At 42.0% G+C, this 24,398-nt stretch overlaps 2 protein-coding genes across 4 annotated transcripts in view; one reads left to right on the top strand and one right to left on the bottom strand.

Moving 5' to 3' along the window:
- The window catches only part of Smu1 (Smu1 spliceosomal factor), an 83,969-nt gene extending 81,964 nt beyond the window's left edge, over window positions 1-2,005 (top strand). For both annotated transcript variants that reach the window (XM_080286008.1, XM_080286009.1), the window contains exon 11: window positions 1,035-2,005. In XM_080286008.1, the coding sequence (XP_080142134.1) occupies window positions 1,035-1,133 (99 nt within the window). In that variant the 3' untranslated portion in view covers window positions 1,134-2,005. The remainder of the gene's footprint in view (window positions 1-1,034) is intronic.
- Window positions 2,006-2,706: 701 nt separating this feature from the next.
- The window catches only part of Bcs1 (mitochondrial chaperone BCS1), a 102,092-nt gene continuing 80,400 nt past the window's right edge, over window positions 2,707-24,398 (bottom strand). Inside the window, exons 10-11 of one of the 2 annotated variants that reach the window (XM_080286011.1) lie at window positions 10,737-10,887; window positions 2,707-3,572 (exon numbers count right to left, since the gene is read on the bottom strand). In XM_080286011.1, coding sequence (XP_080142137.1) covers window positions 3,532-3,572; window positions 10,737-10,887 — 192 coding nt within the window. In that variant the 3' untranslated portion in view covers window positions 2,707-3,531. Of the gene's footprint in view, window positions 3,573-10,182; window positions 10,888-24,398 lie in introns of those variants that run through there. The other variant, XM_080286010.1, reaches the window with a different exon arrangement.

Raw genomic sequence — 24,398 nt, 5'->3', positions numbered from 1 at the left:
GATTATGGCATCAGTGGTCCCTTTGCCTGGCATAAACCCAAATTGCATCTCATCAATATTCACTTTCTTGAATCATACCTTCTAGAACTCTCTCCATTACCTTCATTATCTGGTCCAAAAGCTTTTCTGCCTCTATAATTTCCTCTTTCCAGAGCATCACCTTTTCCCTTGTACACATTTACGATTACACTCTTCAGCCAATCATCTGGGACAACACACTCATCTAAAATAAAATGGAAAAAAATTTCACTACAGTGTAGTGCGTTCGTTCATTCACATTTTTAGTACAGTAGATTAATAATTTTGTAGGTTTAGAGTGGTAGGTGGGGGCGCTCACCATCCACTCACTCGATGTAGTGCTGATCTCGGGTGCCAGCTCTTTCTTCCTTCCTTCTTTCCTTGCTTCCCCCTCTGTCTATCTTTCATTCTTTCCATCCCCTTCTGTCTTTGGTGACTTTACACTAAGTTTCCTGTACACCTGGAAACCATATACTATGCTGGGTGGTAACCATATATCCAAATTTTGGCAGCTGGTGGTTTAGTATGTAATTAAGGTGCTCCAATCGGATTGAGTTGGTGCCGTTATTTATCCCAGGGGTGTTTGGGATATTTTTGCTCACGTAATGCCACTCAGGGATGAGTGAGGCTGGTCACTCTCATCTTAAATGTCATGACCAACTTGCCTAGGCCCAGACTTCTATGCTCATCATGGGGCAACATTGGAGTAGATGGTGAATAAATGAATGAATGCATGGTTTACCTGTAAAGTAGAATGAATGAATGGTTTGCCTGTTAAGTAGAACTGAAAATTTTGAAGGTGTGAATTATGTGTGGATGGATGTATGGTCCATTTCACTGGGCATTGTTTGATGAGTGTTTAAAATAGATTTTAACACTGACTCCTTGGAGTTACTTCAGCTGAATAAAATAAATAGGCAGTACCCAGTTTAGCCAGAATGTAAAAAATAGGTTTCATACTGACTTGAGTTGCTGAAGTTTGTTAAGAATTACATTTCTTTCCTTTTCTTCTCCAGGTTCATGAACAGTCTGTTATTGGAATGTGCCACCACCCTCATCAGAATCTCTTGTCAACATACAGTGAGGAGGGACTCTTGAAACTCTGGAAGCCTTAGACTTAAGCAGGAAAAGGACATCCCAGGAGCATAATAAGTAGAATGGGAGATCATACATAGTGGATTGAGACATGGTAAATTATTTAAATAGTAGTGACTCCTCCAATAATTTATCCATATCACAGTTAACCTTAGAGGGATCAATGGGTCTCTTGTCAAATTTTCCTTGCACACTTGAATTTTCCCTTGTGTCAGAATGGTACATAATAAAAAGACTATGAGACATAAAGATAGGGCAAGTATGCCAGTTGATACTATTGGGAAGAGAAGTTTAGGTATTTTAGTTATGTGAATAATATTTAAAGAGGAGAATATGCTCATTTGACTTTTAAGATAACCCAGACATTTATTTGCTTTTACTTTAAAAACTGGTTTCTAACTCTACCAAGTGATCCATCCATCATCTACCACCATGATTATTATGTACTGCATATATTTTTTATACCATTTATCTATCTATCTATATAGATAGATAGATACAGGTTCTACAGACTTGGTTACTGTGCCTAGGTCTCTCCATTATTCCTCAACCACTTGTTTCATTGTTTCCACTCATTCAGATTTTTATCATGCTTGTGAGTATGCACTGGTACATTTCCACCACCACCATCAATACCATGACTCACAGTGGCGTTTGTTTTACACGAAAATAAGAAAAAAAAAAATGTTGAATCGCCAATGAGATGCCATCACTGGTCAGAAGCTTGTGGTCCTGGCAATTGTTGATTGTCTTTGTATGAGACAAAGTTGACTTGCCCTCCTACTGGCTGTACCTTTCACCTTTCCTTCTTTGTATGAGACAAAGTTGACTTGCCCTCCTACTGGCTGTACCTTTCACCTTTCCTTTGTGATATTAGGGATTTGAGCAGTGATTTGCTGTATCCCATAGTAACAGTGAATGCTGGTTGCACCTGAAAGATAGTTTTGGCTTTCCCATGCTACTGTGTCATAGAGCCTGGGCAGAGCTATTTGTAGTAATAGAAAACATTATTTTGTCAAATTGGCATTTTTGCCATTTCTTTACAAGACACCTCATTTGTTATAGTTATCAAGAGCAGTTCTGATCATCTTTTTGTCTGTACAACTTTGAGTACTGTTTGGGTTTACTCATAACTTCTGAGTCCTGATTAATTCAGCCTAGTTCAAAGCCATTGTAATTGTCAGCATTAAATGGAAAGGGTATGGTATACAATTTAAATTATCCAAACTGTTTATATAGCACTGGTAAATCACAGAAGAATGGATGTGTGTGTGTTTCAAGGTATGGTTGGTTGTATACATGTATAGTAATATACTGTTGTGTATGGTTGCTTTGGTCAGTAATTATTTCTCATCTTTTTAAAACTATTTCTTGAGCAGAGAAGCAGAGAAATTACCATGACACTTTGCTTTCTGTTTTACAAGGGACTGAATTATATGTGTAGTCAAGAGCTGAAATACAATACAATACATGGCTATCAAAGTACATCACTGAGTTTTATTAACGTTCATTACAAGAGTACAGAATGTGTATGTATATGTACCGGTATCTATGTACGGTCACCCCAAGAAGTGAAGATGGGGGGCGCGGTAGCACAGTGGTAGAGCGCTGGACTCGTAATCGGGGGATTGCGAGTTCGAGCCTCGCCCGGGCTGCTGTGCCGGGAGTGGTAGCTCGCTCCTGTACCCCTAGCGGGGCTATATAGTCCAATACAGGGCTTAGCTCGGGGGAACTCCATTTTTTTCCCAAGAAGTGATGGCAAAGTTTCAGAGTGCATCAATCACTCTGCTACAAGCACACATTCAGTGAAAACTTTGTGAATATAAAAGTAAAAATTCTGTGCCTTCATCCCATCACATCAGATACAATATATCGTATATCATGCAAAGAATTATGTAAAATGAATAACAAAGGCAGTGATATATTAGAAGTTAACAAGTAAATATGTTTCCATGATTTGAATGAACGTAATATATTACTCCACGTGCGGCGTGCAGTATAACACCGTGTTCTGGATGTATATGCTTCCCAGGATTTCAAATACACATGCTCTAGTTTCAAAGACCAGTTAAGGAAAATTCTTGTAACTGCAGTACACTGTTATAAATTCAAATGCCATGGTGATGATATAATAACAATAAGAATGCCACAGCAAAGATATTATTCTTAGTAGGAGTACCCTACCTGAGTTAGCAGCTGGACCTTTCCGCTATTTATTCTTTGTCTTCCCCTTGATTATCTATCTATCTACTGTATCTATTGCCAGATGCCATAATCCTGTACGGGGTGGCCATTTGACTCTGAGTTATTTGTTTTACAGGGAGGGGCATTAACCCTCCACCAACCCACTTGACACGTAGGGAGCACGTATGGTTTGGTTATATGGTTACCACCCAGTGTTGTAAATGGTTTCTTGGCTTACAGGAAGCCATCTGGCTTGTCACGCAATGTAAAGCCACCTGTAACGGAAAGAAAAGCAATAAGTAGTGACAGGAAAGATGGGAGAAATTGGAAGAGAGAAGGGCAGGCACAGAAAAAGAATGATAAAGGCTTAGGAAGAAGTAGGCAGCACTACATCAAGTGAGTGGATGATGGTTGCCACCACCTACCACTCCTTGCTTATAATAACTATAAGTAACTATTTTATTCCTAACTGATGCAAAATTATTTTCAGTTATTCAGAGGTATGACAGATTTTACCCTTTTCCCTTACACTACAGGCTCTTCAATCTAGATATATCTGTAAGCCACACCCCCTTCCCCCAGTGCCTAACAGTTATCGTGCGGCTGTATCATTTACCATCTTACCACGGTGCGGTAAGATTTCATGCAATGTAAGAATATTTTAATACCTGTAGATCTGCAGTTATTTGTACCTCATAATTTTCCCTTACACCACTGTACATGTGAATGTTTTGTCTATGGAAATTAATTTCCAAAAGGTACAGAGAGGCAACGGTAATAAAATTAGAGCAAGAATAAGTAGAAGAATGGTTGAAAAATGTTTATACCACTTTTAACTTATCACTGATTTTTACATCAACTATCTAATCATCATTATCATCATCATCACCCAGACCTCCTTACCCACCCTAGGGCAGGGTGAGGAGTAGCAATGTCCAGACAGCCCAAAATTACCCAATCCAATGGGCCACGCTTCCATTCATTCACCATTCAAGCCCCAGGAATTCTGCCTCTATCGGATATGCCAAAACCATTCACCACGTTCTGTAGCTTCACATAAACATATCCGACTAAGTCAATCTGGACACTGCCTCGTTAAAAAGGGGTTTCAAATCCCTGATCATGCACTTCTCCCCACAACATTCATCTAGCCAGCTTGATTGCTTGTCAATTTCCTAGCCTCACTGATTTCCAAACCTCTCTTCCTCTCACGCTCATCCACCATATCTTTTCTTGGCCTACCTCGCCTCCTCCCTCCTTCAGATTCACTCAGGTATACCTTTTTCACCACTCTATTATTATCCATTCTCTCCACATGACCATACCATCTCAGTACACTCTCTTCGATTCTGGTGTCCATCAACTTCCTCACTCCACATCTTTCACGAATCACATTATTTCATATCCTATCCACCCTCTGTACTCCACATACATTCCTCAGCAGTCCCATCTCCACTGCTCTTACTCCTGACTTTTCTTTGTCATGCCACACTGTAGTCTCACATCCATATGTGAAAGTTGGCACTAACACTCCTTCATGTAAGCCTCGTGCAGCTGCAACACTGAAGCCTCTGTTTCTTATCAAGGCCTTCATTGTACCAGCTACCTTTCTTCCTTGTGTCACTCTACTTTCAACTTCTTTTGCACATTTTCCTCCCTTTTCTATCAGTGTACTCAGGTATTTGAACTCTCTCACCAATTCCAGTCTCTCTCCATTCACTGTAACATTGCACTGGGAGTCACCTTCTCTCTCAGTAACCATCACTTTACTTTTTTCTACATTTACTCTCAAGGCACGACACTCATAGACATCAGCAAAACTCTGCACTAGCCTACCAAGTTCTTGTCCACTACTTGCAAGCAGTACTGCATCATCAGCATAAAACAAATTTGAGATATTCCATCCATCACCATTCATTACCAATGCCATCCCTCTCTCCATTACTCTTGTTTTTACTTCTCTCATCATCCATATAAATATTGTGTGATGGGGACATCACACAACCTTGTCGTACACCCACACCGATCGTGAACCATTCACTTAGATGCCCATTAACCCTTACACATGCCTTACTACCATCATAAAAACTCTTGATGGCACCAAGCAGCTTACCATCTACACTGTACATGCACAAAACTTAACAATCCCTTCCTGTCCACTTTGTCGTATACTTTTTCCAGATCCACGAATGCCATAAACACCTTATGGTCCTTCTCAAAAGCCTTCTCTGCTATCTGTCTCACTGCAAATATTTGATCCACACATCCTTTGCCACTCATAAAGCCACCCTGTTCATCACTGTCTAGGACTTCTGAGATCTCTCTTACTTTCTCTATAATAATTCTTCCATATACCATCCCTACCACACTCAATAAACTTATGCCATGATAATTCTTGCACTCACTTCACTCGCCTTTATTTTTGTACAGGGGTACAATCACAGCCTTTTTCCACTCTGCAGGCACAGTTTCTCTCATCCATGCCTTCTTACATATCTCTAACAAGCACTTCATTCCAGTCTCTCCACTACTGTACATTTAAGCATCCCTGCATACACCTCATCAACCGCAGATGCTTTCCCGTTTTTCAGCCACTTCACAGCACTCTTCACTTGTGCGAGTGTCACATCTACTGGCACTGCATTCCTTCTCTACACAACCCCAAAACCAATCATGTTTACAGCTGCTCTGCTTTCTTTATTGCCATTCATCAGGCTTTCAAAATATTCTTTCCATCTGGTCCTTACTTCATCCCCATGGCTTAATAATCTACCACCTACGTCCTTCACACCATCACATTTTCTTCCGCTTTCACTTCTACATTTCCGCACCTCTTTCCAGAATAACTTCCTATTTTCAGAGTAGTTCGCATTCATTTTTCTTCCTAGATCATCATTTATCTCCTCCTTTTTCCTCTTCACTAGTCTCTTTACGTACTTCTTGCTCTCAATATATTCATTTCTTATTTCAACTGAACCCCTGTCCTGTAACCACTTTAGCCACTTCTTCCTCATTTCCTCCACCGCTCTCTTAACCCGCCGCGTGCCAGTGCTGTTTTAAAAGTCTGACATAATTCCATGGCCAGTGCCAGTGCCATTTTAAAACAGTCTAAAATTAAAACTTCACTGTGACCGCATTTTTCAAGATTCACGGGTAAAAATTGGTAGGCATGTAAGGTAACTGCTCCTCTAGTATCCCCCAGGCTGTCAAGGCCATACACTCACTCGCTCCCCCCCTCACGCTCGCTCTGCCTCACTCTACCTGTGTGCCTCACCCAGTGCTGTTTGTAAATATTTTCATGTAAGTGTAAGTTGTAAATATTTTCTTATAAGTGTAAGGACCATATAGTGAAGTAAAGTTGTAAATACCTTCTTGTAAGTGCCAGGACTGTACATAATGAAGTCAGGTTGTACCTATCTTCAAGTAAGTGTAAGATAATGCATTCACAGTGAAAAAGACTCGCAAATTGTGATAGATGCTGAAGTGATAAGTTATCAGAAAAGTGTACTGAACATTGCTATACTTCCCAGCATACATACCTGAGTATACCCTACATAGAAAACGGCTTTCTCTCACGTACGTAGTGAGCAAGAGAGAGCAGCTATACCTATGTCCAAGTATGCCGAACTCAATAAAACCCATTTCTGAGCCTCGGTGAGCATTTTAACTGTGAAATTCGTTGTTTCCAAATCAAAATCTATCATTTTAGCAAAAAAAAAAAAAAAAAAAAAAAAAAAAAAAAAAAAAAGGTCGAAAAATGGCCGGCACTGGGGTGACCCATAGGGCTAAAAATAGCCAGCATGTGGCGGGTTAACCTCCTCATCCCACCATGCCATACTTATCTTCTTTGTTACTCTTGCCACACCACACACCGCTTTAGCATTCCTAACTAAGCAATCCCTATATGCATTCCACAGGCTGTCCAGATCCATTTCATTCCAATTCATTGATTCTAACTCCTCCTCTACTTTGGTCCTGTAATTCTCTGCCATTTCTTTGATCCTCAGCTTCTCAACTTTCAGTCTTTCTCCCTGACTGATCCTCTCTCTCTTGATCCACCTCACTCCTCTCAGCTTCATTTTGCATACCAGAATCACATGATCAGACAGACCTCCACACTGTCCTCTCACGGCCCTCGTATCAGCAGCCTTTCCCATCATCGACCTGTCTATCCATCCATCACCTAATCCTACGTTGCCCCATGAGAAGCGTAGGAGCCCGGGGCTAGGAAAGTTGGTCCTGGCATTTAAGATGACAAGTGACCAGCCTCACTCATCCCTGAGCAGCATCACGTGAGCAGTAAACCCCAACCACCCATTGGATATAGACCTTCACCGGCTCAATCCGACTGGAGCACCTTTATTACCCACTAAACCACCAGGAGCCAAAATTTGGTTATATGGTTACCACCCAGCGTAGTAAATGGTTTCCTGGTGTACAGGAAACCATTTGGCTTGTCACTCAGTGTAGAGTCACCCACAGGCAGAAGGAAGAGGAAAGAATGAAGGAAAGAAAGACACAAGACGGAGTGTAAAGTCACCCGCAGGCAGAAGAAAGAGGAAAGAATGAAGGAAAGAAAGACAAAAGAGGATGGATGGAAAGAAGGATGGAGGAGAGGAAAGGGCAGACACCCGAAAGCAGCACTACAGTATATCAAGTGAGTGGATGGTCTACAAGCTCGTAATCAGACTTCTTTCAACATGATCCCCGTTCCCTCTATACCATGTATATTTATGTGCATCTTTGTTTGAAATATGAGTTACAAATGCACAACCTCCTCTCCTGACACATGTTCTTTAGTCGCTTCCCATTATCATTTTCTCCTGGTACTCCATAACAACCCATTATGTCATCCTCAGGACCAGTGCCTACTCTTCCATTCATATCCCCCATTACGATCACTTTATAGCTCCTGGGCATTTCTCCCACTACTTCACCCAGCTCATCCCCAAACCTGTCTTTCTCTCTCTTACTCCTGTCCTCACACAGTGCATACATTACAATTCATGTCACTTTCACATTCTCAAACTTGAACTTGACATACATACACCTCGAGCTGACACATTTGTAGTCTCTCATTCCACTCTGCCACGCCTCATTCATCAACAAAGCAACTCCTTCCATGCATCCTCCACGCCCATTCATGCCTGATCTTACACATTTCACACTTTTTCATCTTCATTTCACACCAATGCCATCATGGCATATCTTTCACTCTTGAACATATTCAAGAATAAAGTAAAAATTCTTAGATAGAAAATTATCTTGATTACCATGGTTACCTGAAATTGTATTAAAAGTATGGCAGAGGTAGGGTAGAGAATTGTTTATGAAAAGCTTTGCGAGTGCACGGACATTTATATTTTGATGGTATGCCCTACCACTTCTCTTTCCCTTGTCTCTGTGTACCACAGTCCCCCCCCCCCTCTCTCTCTCTCTCATAATGTACAGTGGTTGTGAGATCAGTCAGTTTGTTGCAGTCAATAATTCTGTGATCCATTTAGCTGCCAATAACATTTCCAGAGTGCATCATGAGGAGACGGATCACATTTACACTTTTCTTTCTTTCTTTTTTTTTTTTTTTTTTTTTTTGGGGGGGGGTCACCACTGTAAGTGGTTTGCGTTCATTACTCAGGACCACTGTACATGACGAGGGGGGGGGGGACTGCTGTATGTAGAGACAAGGGAGGGATAGGCAGTACAGTACACCATCCAAATATACAAGCCCACGCGTTTGTAAATCTTTGCATAAAAAATTCTCTACCTCACCTCTGCCATATTTTTCATAAAATCTGAAGTAACAATGGTAATCAATATACGGTAATTTTCTGTCTAAGAATTCTTACTTTATTCTTTTACTGATTAGATAGTTGCTGCAAAAATCTGTTATAAATATAAAGAGATAAACATTTCTCAACCATTCTTCTATATATTCTCACTCTAATTTTATTTCTGTAGCCTCTCTTTACCTTTTGGGAAATAATTTCCAGGGACAAAACTTTCACAAGTATAGTGGTGTAAGGGAAAATTATGTTGTATAAATAACTGCAGATCTCCATCCATCATCCAATCCTATTTTGCCCCATGAGGAGCATAAGAGCCCCAGGGCTAGGCAAGTTGGACTTGACACTTTAGAAGAGTGACAAGCCTCACACATCCCCAAGTGGCATTATGTAAGCAATAAACCCCAACCACCCCTTGAATATAAACCTGAACCAGCTCAATCCAATTGGAGCGCCGTAATTACTGCAGATCTACAGGTCTTAAAACATGCTTATAAGACAATAAGTGATTCAGCCATGCCAGCTGTATGATAACTGTTAGGCGCTGGGGGAAGGGGGCGTGGCTTAAAGATATATCCTGATTGGATAGCCTGTAGGCAATATAGCAGACCAAAGCATGAGTTTATAAGCTCTTGCAATGCAAAAGCACATACAGTTTCTCTGTCTTTTAATCTGTAATACAGTTTTTTAAATAAACTGTGGGGTCCGGTTTAACTGAAAATGCTGATGGAAGTTTTGAACTCTGTGATGAGTTTATGAACTTCTGAATTTTATTACTCTTGCCAGTTTTATATGCACTGAGGATACTAGGTTCTGACAAAAGTTGGCATTCTCCATGGAGCTCCGACTCTCGTAAGATTTTGAGGTCATTTCTATTTCATTCCCTAATAGTCCTCTGGCATATGTAATGGTTGTCTCATTTTGTGCTTGTTGATCAAACCATTTAAAATAGCCTAACTTATGTTGCTTTCCTGTTTTCTGTCACTGTCCATGAAGACAACAGAATCGGAAATAAATGACTTTAAATTATTCTCTAGTATTGTGAAGGAAATTATTTTATGAATAATAATGACAAATTTTAATTGTTAATTGAAGCCCTTGTCTTTTCAGTCATATACAGTACTACAAAAAAATTATTGCGTGTTAACAGATATGAACTCTGCAAATTATTCTTGACGTTCTGACATTTCAATTAGTTCCATTTAGGATTTCCTGTTATCATAACTAATGATCTGTTTCCTGCAATTTTGAAATATACCGGTACTTTGGCATTTACTTACTGTTTTCCGTAACACATTTACATAATAGGTTTCTCCTTGTGAAAATACAAGGAAGAGTGTGCAGTAGCTGACTGAAATCTTCCGGATACTCTGTAGTCACTTCTTAGGGCAACTGTGCAGGTAGGTTTTGTAGTGGCTGGTTTTGCATGTGCTTACAACAGTTCATTAGATTTTTATTATTTCTCAGTCTGATAAATCCAGTAATGCATTTTCATACCATTTTTTTTTTTTTTCATTATAAATTAGTTTATACAGTACAGTATATACAAATTTGAAAACTAATGCTACATAAATATATCACACAATAAAGGACACACATCTACAGTGAACAATTAATTAATTTTCTTAAGTACTTCTTGAGTCACACATTCTGTACCTGCATCATTCTTGCCATCTTTTCTGGCAAATTTTGTTTCGTTGGGTATCCGTGCCACATTTTTTATGGCTCCACCAGGATCTGACTTGTACATCATGAAGTGACCCTGGATGGTTGCAGCACTCACTGGCATCCCCAGATTGCCAACAGACTGCAGGGTAGAACAAAGGTACAGTATTGGCATATTTATTAACCAGCTGAATCTGATAGTCATCATCATCATCATCATCATTGCCAGACGCCATGTATCCCAGACGGGGTGGCCAATGGCTTAGAGTTAATTGTTTTACAGGGAGGGGCACTAATCCTCCACCAACCCCACTTGACATGTCTTTAATGAAATAATGGCCTCTTGTGTTGTGAAGAGGTTAATGAAAGCTATATCTAATCTTTATTCCTTATTGCCTCGTCAAGCTGAGTAGAACTGTCTGGAGATTGTATGGGGGAAAAAAATGTCACCAGGCTTAGGGAGTTAAAACTGGGTATGCAAATGTAAGTGAGCCCCCCCCCCCTTGTTATAATTATAGAACACCTGTAATTATTACAGTACAAACTATCGACTCACTCGATGTAGTGCTGCTCTCAGGTGCCTGACCTTTCCTCTCTTCCTTCATTCCTTCCTCTTCTGTCTTTATTTCCTTCACTCTTTCCTTTTCCTTTTGTCTATGGGTTAGTGACAAGCCAAACTGTTTCCTGTACACCAGGAAACCATTTGCCTCGCTGGATGGTAACCATATAACCAAATTATAGCACTTCATAGTTTAGTGGGTTATTAAGGTGCTCCAATCAGATTGAGCCAGTGCAGGTTTATATCCATGGGATGGTTGGGGTCTGTTGCTCACATAATGCCACTCATGGATAAGTAAGGTTGGTCACTCTCGTCTTAAATGTCAGGACCAACTTGCCTAGCCCTGGGCTAGCTACACTCCTCATGGGGAAACACTGGATTAGATGATAAAATGAATGAATTAAACAAACTATCAAATCCAAAAACCCAATTTCCAAAAAAACTCCACTTCCCAAATTATTTTTGTCATGCAATACACAGGTGTTGATATCACTCTTTCTGACAAGCAATGCATATCTGATGAAAAGATTTTGGAGGGGAAGACACTATGATCACATAATATATTATTAATACAAGGTGCTTCACAGAATTTACTATTAATGGTGCTGTAAGGTTATACTACCTGACTTTCTCAATACTTATCATTACGAGTCTAGGTTACAAAATATAGTAGATGCTCGTTTTAAACACTGATATTGCGGAAGAATTATTCCCTGTCCCCCCCTGCCCCACATTTGAAGGAAAATTTCCATAAAATTGAAAATAAGTCCATAAAAGAAATTATAATCTGAAAATTGTCAAATTATTGGAAAAAGTTCTAAACTGAACACATCATTGAGCCCACAGAGTACAGCTCCCCTGGCCAGTGTTGCACTGTCGCCACACATCCCCGCCAACTCACCTGGGTAGTGGCAACGGCAGGGAGTGGGTGACGTCATGCAGTCCAAACAGTATTCACATGATCATCCTACTGTTAGTGATAACTCCGTGTACATGCAGCTTTGCCTCCGTATTGCGGCCTTTTTTTTTTTTTTCTTTTTTTTTTTTCTTTTTTCCCCCCTCCCCCACTGAACCAAGGCTTCTATGAACCATGCCTAAGGTTCAGGAAAAGAAGGGGAGAATGGGGCTCTCTCTTGCCCAGAAAATAGAAATACAGTAGTCCCTCAATCTTCCGACACAACAGAGCCAAAAGCATGTCTGGGTTGTGGCAATGTCCGGATAATGAACAATATCCCCCCTACTATACCCAGACCCTACCTACACCGGTACCCAATCTCCAACCTATATCTAACCTATTTGTACAGTACCTCTGCTTACTTTGGCAGTCTTCCAGTCATTCAGGCATATTTAGACATCAAAACACACATAGGAATATCGAAAATAATTTTGAAAACCAAGAACATTTCCTCTAACTATCTCACTACACCACATGTGCTTTACATATCAAACAAATTACCCTACTACATCACAGGGGTTGATGCCAGCATGGGCATGCGGCCAGAAAAATTTGGCAGACCTTTTAAAGGGAGACGTTACGAGGGCTCCGCCAGCATAGATCATGGGGCTGGGGTGAGATGGGTCTCAAACCTGTGCTAGAGGGTACAGGACATTGCGGTTCCCAGGCTGCTGTTTTCACCCATTAGAGAGGAGCCCAAACCTGGAAGTAGCACCCCAGGAGCTGCCCTATCAATAGGTGTACAGGCAGTCTCCAAGTTACAAAAATAAGTGGTTCTTAAAGGTCTTTCGTAAGTAATTTTTTTTTCGTACGTCCATCTCATTCTTATACACTCTCTCTCTCTCTCTCTCTCTCTCTCTCCTCTCCAACCCAACCCTAATCCCATATTTACTGATGTCAAAGTTCCCTCCCTCTACCCCATCGCCTTTCTACACCATACCTACTTCCGTGCTATTCTCTCTCTCTCCCTCCACCAGATTACAGACCATTATTGTCTCCCCTCCTCCACTTATCCCCTATGCTTCCCTGAACTGCAATTATCACTTCACTTCCTTGTCAGTGTCTTCACCTGACTCCATACTTCCCTGCTATGACTGACCCCCCCCCCCACACACACAAATTTTTTTGTATCTGCGGATTTTTCATAAGTTGACCCTTTGTAAGTACGGGTCTGACTGTATAATGGTGAGGCAGTTATAGTGCCAAAGCGCACCTGGAAGGTGTCCCTGTAGCTGTCCTGGCAGGGTGCCCCAAGGCCACTACCACAGCCACTGGTCAAGGCTGGTGGACTAGGATCCCAGATCCATTGCCTGGGTCTGGGACTGTGCAGTGGGTGAGGCCAATGGTATGTCTCTCCTCTTCTTATTTTATTTATTATAACCAAGTTAAATAATGAAATTGGAAGCAAGTCTGAGGACATTAAATCACCCAGGTGGATCAGAGTGGCTTCATGGAATGTAAAGTTTGAGGTGCAGAGCAGGAGAAGTGGTTGAGGTAATGAGTAGGAGGTGGGTGGATGTGGCATGTGTGCAGTAAGTCCGGTATAGAGGTGGATCAGCCAGAAAAACTGCTGGGAGGGATTATTGCTGTAAGTAGTATTGGATGGGTAGGATAGATGGATATGGGGGTGTGGGTGCGTTGGTTAGGAAGAAATGGTTGCTATATGTCACAAATGTTATGAGAGTAAGTGAAAGGATAACAGTAGTGAAAATTTTGTTCAGTGGGATGGTGTTTGCAACTGTATCGGCACATATTCCACAGGCAAGCCTGGATGAGGTAGAGAAGTGTAGATTTTGGGATGACTTAATACACGTACTAAGGGATATGGTGGATGACGAGATTGTAGTACAGTCAAGTCGCCTATGGCACTGACTTCCATGCTGCGGATTTCTATGACATGGCAAGGTGCCAGAACCAAAAAAAAACACGTGCATAAATTACCTATGGCGCGGCGGCACGGCAAGGTTTGAAACACCCGGGCAAATTCCCCTGACAGTCAGTGCGCTTCCCTGTTTGTAAACAAAGAATATGGCGACCACTTCAGCTCCATACTACAAGTGCTCCAACTGTGGACTTTTTCTCTCTTATGAGGGGGTTAAACTTCACCAATTTCATTGTGTTAAGTAATGAAACATTAAGGATTCTTTGGGTTTTGTGACTAGTTTATAGGTTTGTTTGTAAAACAGCTATGAACGATCAGCTGACCGACCAAACCAATAAAGATGGCGGAGGCTGCCTGGTCAAGCACTGATTGAAGAAGTTTATTTGATAAAGCCTGTATGCTCAAGTGTCAACAAAACTCACATTTAACACATTAATAATCATTCTTATATACAGTACGTGATGATGATGATGATGGGAGGCATTATATTTCGTCTTAGCTCAGAGAGTAGTGCTTCGTCACTAACCAGTTCATACCGGTTTTACAAAGGACTGTGTTATGCCCAAGCAGACATGAGGATGATCACCCTCTTGTTTTTTGTGCTTGTTGTTACGTGTAATACATGCACTGACCAGTTGCTCGATTGTGTGCCTGTGTAAAGTAGGGGCAAATGGTGCAAAGTGGGGTGAGAAGGGGGACTTTGGGAGAACGACCAGAACCAAATTCCATTTTTCTCATAAGTTTAGTTATTTGTATGGCACAGTCTTCTATGTCGCGGGCTTGCTCCAGAACCAATTAACCACGCCTTGGCGACCTGACTGTATTAGAGGAGGATTAAAATGGTCATGTAGGTGAAGCAGCTCAAGGATGGGAAGGAGTACATGGGGATGTGCATATGGTAAAAGAAATGAGGAAGAGGAAAGGATACTCGAGTCTGGGGGGGGCAATGAACATGACTGTATGCAACACACATTTCAGGCAAAGAGTGAGTAGGTTGATTATGTACGAGTCTGGGGGAAACAGCAGCCAGGTAGACTATTTCCTGTTCAGGAGGGCTGATAGGAGGTTAATGAGGGATGTTAAAGTTATAGGAAGTGAGGAGTGTGTGCAGCAACAAAAGTTATTGATATATGACATGGTGCTTAACCCCTTAACCACGGGGTGTCACTTTCGTGACGCTTGGGAGCAAGGGATCATACCGCGGGGCGTCGCTTTTGTGATTCTGTGTTATTTTGAATTCACCCGGGCTTCCAAGTGGGGGCTTGTATCATCTATCAATACTGCCAATGTCCAACACTAGTCAGCACTCCTAATCTCATCTGTACTCCCATCCATTGTTGACAATTTAGCCATTTCTCCCCATTCTTGACTCCCCTCCCTACCCCCCCTCCATTACCCTATCCTCTCACCTGCCCGGCTGTGCTACGCTAAGTAAATCTTCCCTGGAATTTTTCACTGATTTCATCCATTGAAATAAGCCCTATGCCCTATTCTTATACCAAATAATATATACAAGAAAGAAATAAGGTAAGTGAGAGTGCCATACACCTGGAATTGGCTAATTATCACCTGACAACACCTCACATGCACTCGTTCGCTAATTTTCGCTGTTTTTTTCCCCTTGAAATATGCTGTATAATCTATTTTCGTAATAAATATACATGTAACGAGGGAAGGGAGAAGCCTAAGTGATATTTACATTCACCTGGAACTACCTAATTTATAATGTATTGTCTAGATTTCCTGCCAATCATTTCAGTGCTATACATAGCTGTTTCAAGAGCGAACATTGGTAGCACTGAATATCCCCTAAGTAGGCCTCTACCCCGGCCCACCGTTATCAGTTTACTCTCATCTTCCGAAGTAGAGGTACGTCTGTTTCTTCTTGCTGACTTCAGGGACTTTTTCATCCCCATGCAAAGGGCCCTGTGACCTTTACCCCCTACTAAACCTCGTGTGGAAAGAGGTAAAGGGCTGACAATTGATAAAAGAGTGACTACGATCTTTCTATTGAGTAAAACAGTGCAAGTGGAATTGTAAATAATGTGGAAATAATGTGTAAACAGCAAGTGAAAGTAATGAATGTAAATATACGTGAACAATGGAAAATAGTTTTATAAGTTACTTCAAGTGACAGTGCATAACACAGTGTAAATAAAATAGAAATGTAAATAACGTAAATAAAATAGAGAACGTAAATAGAAATGTAAATGAGTAGTATTATAAGAATACGAGTATATACCCTAGGAGTAATGAAAGTGAAAGTTTCACTCTAGCATGTCTGAATACTATGAGTTATGAGAGTGAAGATGAAAGTGACATTCACTCTCAATGCTAGTATACAGGACGAGAAAGTGAATGCTACATATTTTACTGAAAGAAATTGAATCCCTACAGTGACAATAAACTAATACTATTGAAGGAAACTTATGGATAAAGACTATAGATATATAAAAGTGTTATATAGTAACAGAAATATAAAGTGTGAGGGGTTTTATGAATAATAAATGACAGAGTACCAAGAGCAAACTAGCGTAAGTGCGACGGTCAGACGCGCTCGTAATTTTCATTGCTTTCACAGTGGTTTTTTTTTTGGAGTATGGATCCCAAACTACTTGAAAATGATAGAGTAGTGTTTATAGTGTTAATATCTGGCTGTGGTAATCATATTACGGGTTGTTGGGAAGTGTAAAGTGGAGACTTCATTACCCAACTTCAAAGGTCTCCACAAGTCCTACGGTAACTGATGAAGGCTCAACAAAGATTCCAGGAAAAAGCTGAAGGTATGTGCCATAAGCATATGTAATTTTAATATTCTAGGACTAATAACTGATTTTTGGCAAATATTTTTTGAGAGTCTGTCGGAGCCCGAATAACCCCGCGGCACACGCAAAACATCAGTAAACATGCCCGCGGTGTAGGGGTTAAAAAGCGGGTGATGAAAAAGAGGACCAATGCACCTAGGAGGAGAATACAGTATGAAAGCTGAAAAACCAAACAGCAAGGGATGCCTTCTATGACGAGATGAGGAGAGTGGTAGCTGAACAGGTAGACGTGGACAGAAGTGTTAATGAACAGTGCTGAGCCATCAAGACCAACCTCTTGAGAAGTTACAGATTCAGTATGTGGATGGACGAGAGGCCCATCAAGACATAAAGTGACGGTGATGGGATGAGGGTGTAGAAGCTACAGTTAACGAGAAAAGAGGGCTTTTACAGAAATGGAAGAAGGTTGGTAACAAAGAGGAATACTTGTCTGCCAAGCGTGGGGCTAAAAATGAGGTTTACACGGTGAAGTCTGAGTCACAGAGACTTTTACTTGATAGCCTAAATCGTGTGGAAGGGAAGAATATGATTTTTAAGGTGGCAAATCAGATGAAGAGGGAGAACGGGGATATCAATGAGTGAAGAATCATGAAGAAAGGGTTGTGGTGAACAGTGGGGATATTAAAGATGCATGGAAAGAACATTACATCCAGTTGCTGAATGAGGAGCCTGACTGGGACAAGGATGGTTTGGAGCCAGCAGATCCAGTGTTTGGTCCTTCGCCTTTGACTGATGCTGCTACTGTAAGGAGTAGGCAGGATGCAGGTGGGGATGGCAGCAGGGTTCACTGTTACAATGTTGAATGCCTCACGAGATATAGGAGTGATGTTACCCACTGACCTGATAAATACGATTATATATGAGTGCTGTCCCAGATGACTGGCTAACATGTAATTGTAAATGTGTACATGGGGGAAGGGTGATGCCCTGGAAAGAGGAAATTATAGAAGCATAAAGCTTTTAGATCAGATAATGAAGGTAACGAAGAGAGTTCTACAAGGTATGATTAGAGAAGGAGTGAATATTGATGAGATGCAGTTTGGGTTTATGCCAGGCAAAGGGACCACTGATGCCATATTCATTGTTCAACAGCTTCAGGAAAAACATACGGGAAAGAAAAGGGAACTGTGATTTGTTTTTGCTGATTTAGAAAAGGCCTTTGACAGAGTCCCTAGAGAGGTGGAGAGGTGGGCAATGAGAGAGCATGAACGGAGATTTGAGTGATGAGTTTTCCATGAATATCCATGTGCATCTGGGGTCAGTCTTGAGCCCCTTATTGTTTATCTTGGTACTTGAAGCTCTTTCACATTACTTCAGAAATGGGCTCCAGTGGGAGATGTATGCTGATGATTTGGTGTAGGTTGCAGAGAAAGAAAGGGAGATGGAGGAAAGATTTAGGAAGAGGAGAGATGGTATGGGGCAAAAGGGATTGAAAGTAAATGCAGATAAAACAAAAGTGATAGTATCTAGGGCTGAGGGAGGTACTGTCAAAGAAGAGGGAGAGTGGCCATGGGTGATTTGTCACAAGGGGGTGGGAAGTAATTCCATCTTATGCAGTGTTTGTGATAAGTGGGCTCATAAGAGATGTAGTGGTATTAGTGGTAGACTGCGAGATGATGATGCTTTCATGTGTGCGGTATGTCGGAGAGAGGATGTGAAGACTGTCAGGCATGAGAGGACTGAACTTGCTGGTGAGTCTCTTGAGTGTGTGGAAAAGTTTTGTTATTTGACAGACATGTTGTGCTGAAGGTGGAGCAGGAGCTAGCTCTGTGGCTAGAGTGAGGAGTGGTTGGAAGAAGTTCAGGGAGCTGTTGCCTCTCCTGATATTGAGAGGGCTCTCCATATGTCCTAAGGGGTCTTTGTGTGCGGCATGTGTTAGGAGAGTAATGCTATATGGTAGTGAGACCCGGGCAGTAAAGGAAGAGGATATTTGCAGGCTCAAATGTACAGAAATGGCAATGATTAGCTGGATGTACAGTGCATCCTTGAATGCAAGGCTTGGGGGAACTAGGTTTATGATAGAAGAGTTGATAGGTAGGATGGGACTGGAATGTATAGGTATTGTGATGAGGAAAGGTAGATTGAGATGGTCTGGGCATGAGGAGAGGATGGGGTATGATAATTGGGTGCAGAGGTGAGAAGTGTTAAAGTTGGGGGTAGGGTAGTGAGAGGCAGAATGAAAAACACCTGCGACGAGGTCTTTGAGTGTGAGCTCAGGGTTAAGGAACTAAATAGGAAAGCTGCCAGAGACTGAGCAGCATGGAGAGCTGCCACTAGGTGACCAAGGCCAATGCATGCAAGCAGGTTGGAGTCATGAATGAAAATGACGAAAACCATGCACAAAAAACACTGACAACCAAAGAACACCCTAGATATACACTACTGTATGTACAGTACATCTCCTACTTTTGGCAGTTTTTTCTGGCCAGTCTGCCATATTTAGACATCAAAACACACACAGGAATATCAAAAAAAAAAAAAAAAAAAAAAGTGAAGGCCAAAAATACCCCACCTATTCACTACTGTATGTACAGTACTCCTCCTAATTTTGGCACTGTTTTCACATCAATCTGCCATATTTAGACATCAAAACACACACTGAATATCCAAAGTAATGCTAAACACCATGGAAAAACAAAAAAAAAACTATATGTACAAAACCACTCCAAATTTTGGCAGTGTTTTCTGGTCATTCTGCCATATTGACCATCAAAACACACATAGGAATATCCATATTAATGCTAAACACCAGGAAAACAATGCATAAACAACAAAAATCCACACACAAAAAAATGTAGATGGTTGGAAAATCAGTTATCACTGTGACATGAGTGATAGCTGTTCCCAGAGAAAAAAAAAAATCCACAGCTAAATACGCCACCAGAAATTGTTTATATTGGTATAAATGGTATACCATCATCTCTGCTGGTGTTTATACTGTACTATCAGATAAGCTGAAGCTACTGCAAATTGACTTAGGACCTCCCCCCACAAGGTATTAAAAAACACAGAAATCATAGTATATCACAATGTTTGTTCATGAAATGCCATTCAGTAATATGAAATCATGTTTCCCTTGTTTTTCAGGACCAGTTGGATGCATTTTGGCATGGAATCACTTAGATCTCTAAAGTAATCTAAGGACATTTCTTTGCACCAAACATTTGTCAGTTCAGTCTTGAGGTTATCCAGATTGATTGCCTTCTTCTCTGCCATGATTTTCTTCATCTTTGCCCAGCAGTTTTCTACTGGATTTAGATCCGGACTGTTGCCAGGCCAGTCAAGGACCTCAATCCGATTATCCTGAAGCCATTTTGTCACCTTTCTTGACTTGTGACATGATGCTGAATTGTGTATGAAAAAGTTGTGCCCATGAATAGCAAAAAAGTTTAACAAATGATCTTTCAGAACTTGAATGTACCGGCCACCATTCATCAAGTTCTTAGGAATAAAGTAGAGGCCTCCCCTTCCCATTTCACCTGAGAAACACCCTCATACCATTACTGATTGTGGGTGCTTAACAGTTGGCACCATGTAAGCAGGGTCATATCGACTACGGGAGGCAAGGCGACAAACCTTGGCAGAACGCACCTGGAACACCTGAAATGTGCTTTCATCAGAAAACATAACTTTTCTCCACTCATCTGATGTCCAGTATGCATACTTCTTGGCAAACTGAATGCGTTGCTTCTTAATCCGGTCAGTGAGAAGTGGTTTCTTGGCTGCGGTGCGGCTTGGCAAACCCAGCTCCTTCTTCAAGCGGTGTTGGATAGTTTGAATTGAGACGTCTTGTAACAGCTGGGGACGCATTCTCTTCAATTCTTCTGCTGTCAGTCGAGGATTCTTGATTACTTCCCTCTTCAGTAGCATATCTGTACCTCTGGAAGTCATCCTCTTCTTTCCACCGCCATGCTTGTGCTCTAGTATGACATCAGGTGGCAGGCCGCACGCTGCAGCAAAAATCTTCATGACGGTCGACTTTGCACGACCAGTATGTTCACAAATCGTGTTGATAGGGACATTATCCTGCCTCCATGCAATGATGCGGATCCTCTCATCCCTTGAGCAGTACTTTCCAGGCATGACAAATCGACTCTAGGAAAATAACAGGGCAAACAGTAATGCATAGGAAAAAAGAGGGAAGTGCATGTTCGGAGCGACGGGAACACATACTCCCACTCTCGCTTCTGGGCAAGCACTGAAATGCTGAGTGTTTCAGCACCTCCTGCCAACACCAGAGGAGTTGCCACTTACTTCTTGCTCAAAAAATTCACTTGGTAGAGGTGGAAACACAAAGTCAAAGACAGGCAACTCTCCTATAGCAATTGTGTGTGTTAAGTCTTAAGTCAATTTGCAGTGGGTGTAAAAAAAACACAGAAAACATGAGTAAAATAACTGCAGTGAGAATAAATGGTGTTCAAGAGTAAAACTTTCCTTCATATAGCTTCCCACCATCCTAGAGCAAAATTTCACCCACACCTTGCAAGAGTTAAGCATATGTCTAGATGCAGAACTGCATGAGCTTGTGGATTTCGCGGTATTTTGATAAGACCAATAGTATTCAAATATATCACCAAAAACTTTAATAAGTCATGGGTCAGTAATTTCAGCATGAAGGAGGGGAGGGACTGAGGGAGTGAAGGGGGAGGGGAACCAGGAGGCCTGGCTAGCAAGGCTGGGGTGCATGGGAGGGTATGGAGGCCGGACGGGAGGGAGGCATAAGCAAGGCTGTGGGCAGGATTTTCACCCTTCTGTCAGGAGGCGGATGGGTGCTTTCACATGACTTGTGGCTTGTGGTCTGTCTTACATGCATGCTGGCCATTGGGAAACACAGCTCCTGGTGACTGGGTGACTTGAGACGTTCGGTGTTGAGGCAGACAGGTGCTTTCACCTGACTTGTGGCTTACGGTCTCTGTTAGATGCGTGGTGGCAGTTGGGAAAGGCTAATCACCATGGCTGCACAACTTTGGACTCCAATGGGGATGCGTACGGATGTTTTGACACTGCTTGTGGGTTACGGTCGGTATTACTCAGGTGCTGGAGGTTCTTAGGGAGTGATCGGACCAGCGTGCAACTTTGACCATTCACTACATGGGCAGACTGATAGTTTAGTTCAGGTTGTGGATTATAGTCTAATTCCCGTGCACGGCTAGAGCCCAGCGGCCTTGCTACAGGATGTCTGATAATGTCAGCTGGCCGGCCAAAGCTCTTGGGGACTTCTACATCCGGATAATAGAAAGTAAATTTGGATAATGGTTCAATAGAGCCAAGGTCCAGTATCTGGATAATGAAGAGGTCCGGATACTGCACGTCCGGATAAATGAAAGATTACTGTACATGTCACGACCAACCTGCCTAGCCCCGAGCTCCTATGCTCCTCATGGGGCAACAAAGGATTGGATGATGGATGGATGGATGGAAAAGATGGAGCATGGAGTAAGTCCTGGGGCAGTGATGAAGGAGTAAGGGGGAACAAAAACCCAAGTGTATGACCTATGCAAACAAAAAGACAAAATCAAGAAATTGAAATTGCAACCAGAGGTGGGTGCTAGTGTTAGTGAAAAATCTAAAATGTTGGAAAGGTGGTCTCTGTGTACAGCTTGTACAAGCAGGAAAGAGCCCAGGGCTTGCCTGTGCATGAGCCTGAGATATGGAGTGCTGCACTGAGACCTGCTGAGAAACTTGGTATCGAGGACTTTGTGGTTAGTGATGGGGGGATAACAAGATTTTGTAGGTGACATGACATCTCACACAGAAATATTGTGGGTAAGAAGTGCAGTGCTGACTTTGAAAGTGCTTGGCCTTTCGTTGAAGAACTACAGAAAATTAAAAGGGAAACAGGCCTTCAGGACTGGCAAATTAATAATGCTGATGAAACTGGACTTTTTTGGAAAGCCCTGCCTAATACTACACGTGCCAAGAAAAGCCAGTCCAGTGTGCCAGGCCACAAGCAGAGCGATTTATGCATGTCTGTGCTGTTATGCGCAAATGCTGATGCTTTGCACCTACCGAGGCCAATTGTGGTGGGCAATGCAAAGCAACCACATGCAATGAGGCCCATCATGAATAGTTAGCCTGTGGGATATGACAGCAATACCAAGGCTTGATTCAAAGGCAGGATAACCAAATCTTGGTTCTTTGACTGCTTTGTGCCCTCAGCCAAGGAGTACCAGATGAGGCGGCACAATGTGCGACCAGGTGAGGTCAGGGCGCTGTTGCTGCTGCTGGACCAGGCCCCAGCCCATCTCTCAGAGGAAGTGCTGATCACCCATTATGAGAAAATCAAGGCCATGTTCCTTCCTGCCAACACAACTTCCATCCTGCAGCCCACGGACCAGGGGATGATCAGCACCTTCAAGCAGCATTACGGGAGGCTGATGCTGGACAACATTCTGGTGGCAGAGATGGAGCCAGAGGAAGGACAGGACACCAGAGGGAAGCACAGTGTTGTGGCATGGAAGAGATATAATATGCATGACACTGTGCTGAACATCAGGAAGGCATGGGACCTTGTGGCCACCAAGATGCTTATTCACGGGTGGAATGTGATATTCGGCCAGAGGGAGCGCATGCAGCAGCAACAGGAGGAGGCTGCAGATTTTGAGAGCTTCACTGCAGAGGAGTGCAGGGATGCTTTTCACCACGCAAGCGAGGCTGCAATGGGCATGGAGTACTTCCATGAGTGAATGGATATGGATGCTGGTGACCCTGGCTACCACATCCAGCCCGAAGAGGACATTGTGGCAGAAGTGACTGCAGAGGAGGCAACAGCTGAGGAGGAAGTGCAGGAGACTACTAGCAAGGTCAGTCTACCCCAGTGGTTCCCAAACTGGGGGCCATGGCCCCCTTGGGGGCCATATATCAGAATGTAGGGGGCCATAACCTGAACCGAAGGAGTTTAACGAGTAGGTAGTCAGTGGAGAGAACTTACACAGGTCACACAGAAACAAAACCAAGAATCAAGAAGCTTGTTGATAATCTGCAACAACACCCTTCACACGGAGTGGAATGGGGATTCAAATGAAGGAAAAATGAACCTGGCATGAATGTTCAGAAGCAAATGGTCTGGGAGGAGGTGGGTGTGTCCCAATCGAAGGCCATGGTTGTGGCAGATAATTATGACTCACTATGATAGCATATCATTTCAGAATTATAAAGTTATCAGATTTGTAAGATTCAAAGATCAGATCAAATTGCGTGGGATTAATACACTTTTTCAATCCAGCGAATTTTTTTTTAATGCTGAATCAGCTTTTCGCAATAATGCAATTTTTAATTACTCTAAGTATGGATTTTTTTAATGTGCATTTTATTATTCCTTTAGTACCATTTCAATAATTATATAAGATTCAGCTAAGACAAAATACACATTTCTTTACTAATACTTAACAAAAGAGAAAATAACAAATGGAATCAATAAAATTACAGGATT

Source organism: Coenobita brevimanus, chromosome 110, assembly GCF_032717465.1.
Source record: "Coenobita brevimanus isolate Jiangsu-jjx chromosome 110, ASM3271746v2, whole genome shotgun sequence".
NCBI lineage: Eukaryota > Metazoa > Arthropoda > Malacostraca > Decapoda > Coenobitidae > Coenobita > Coenobita brevimanus.
This window is presented reverse-complemented; position numbering and strand designations above follow the sequence as displayed.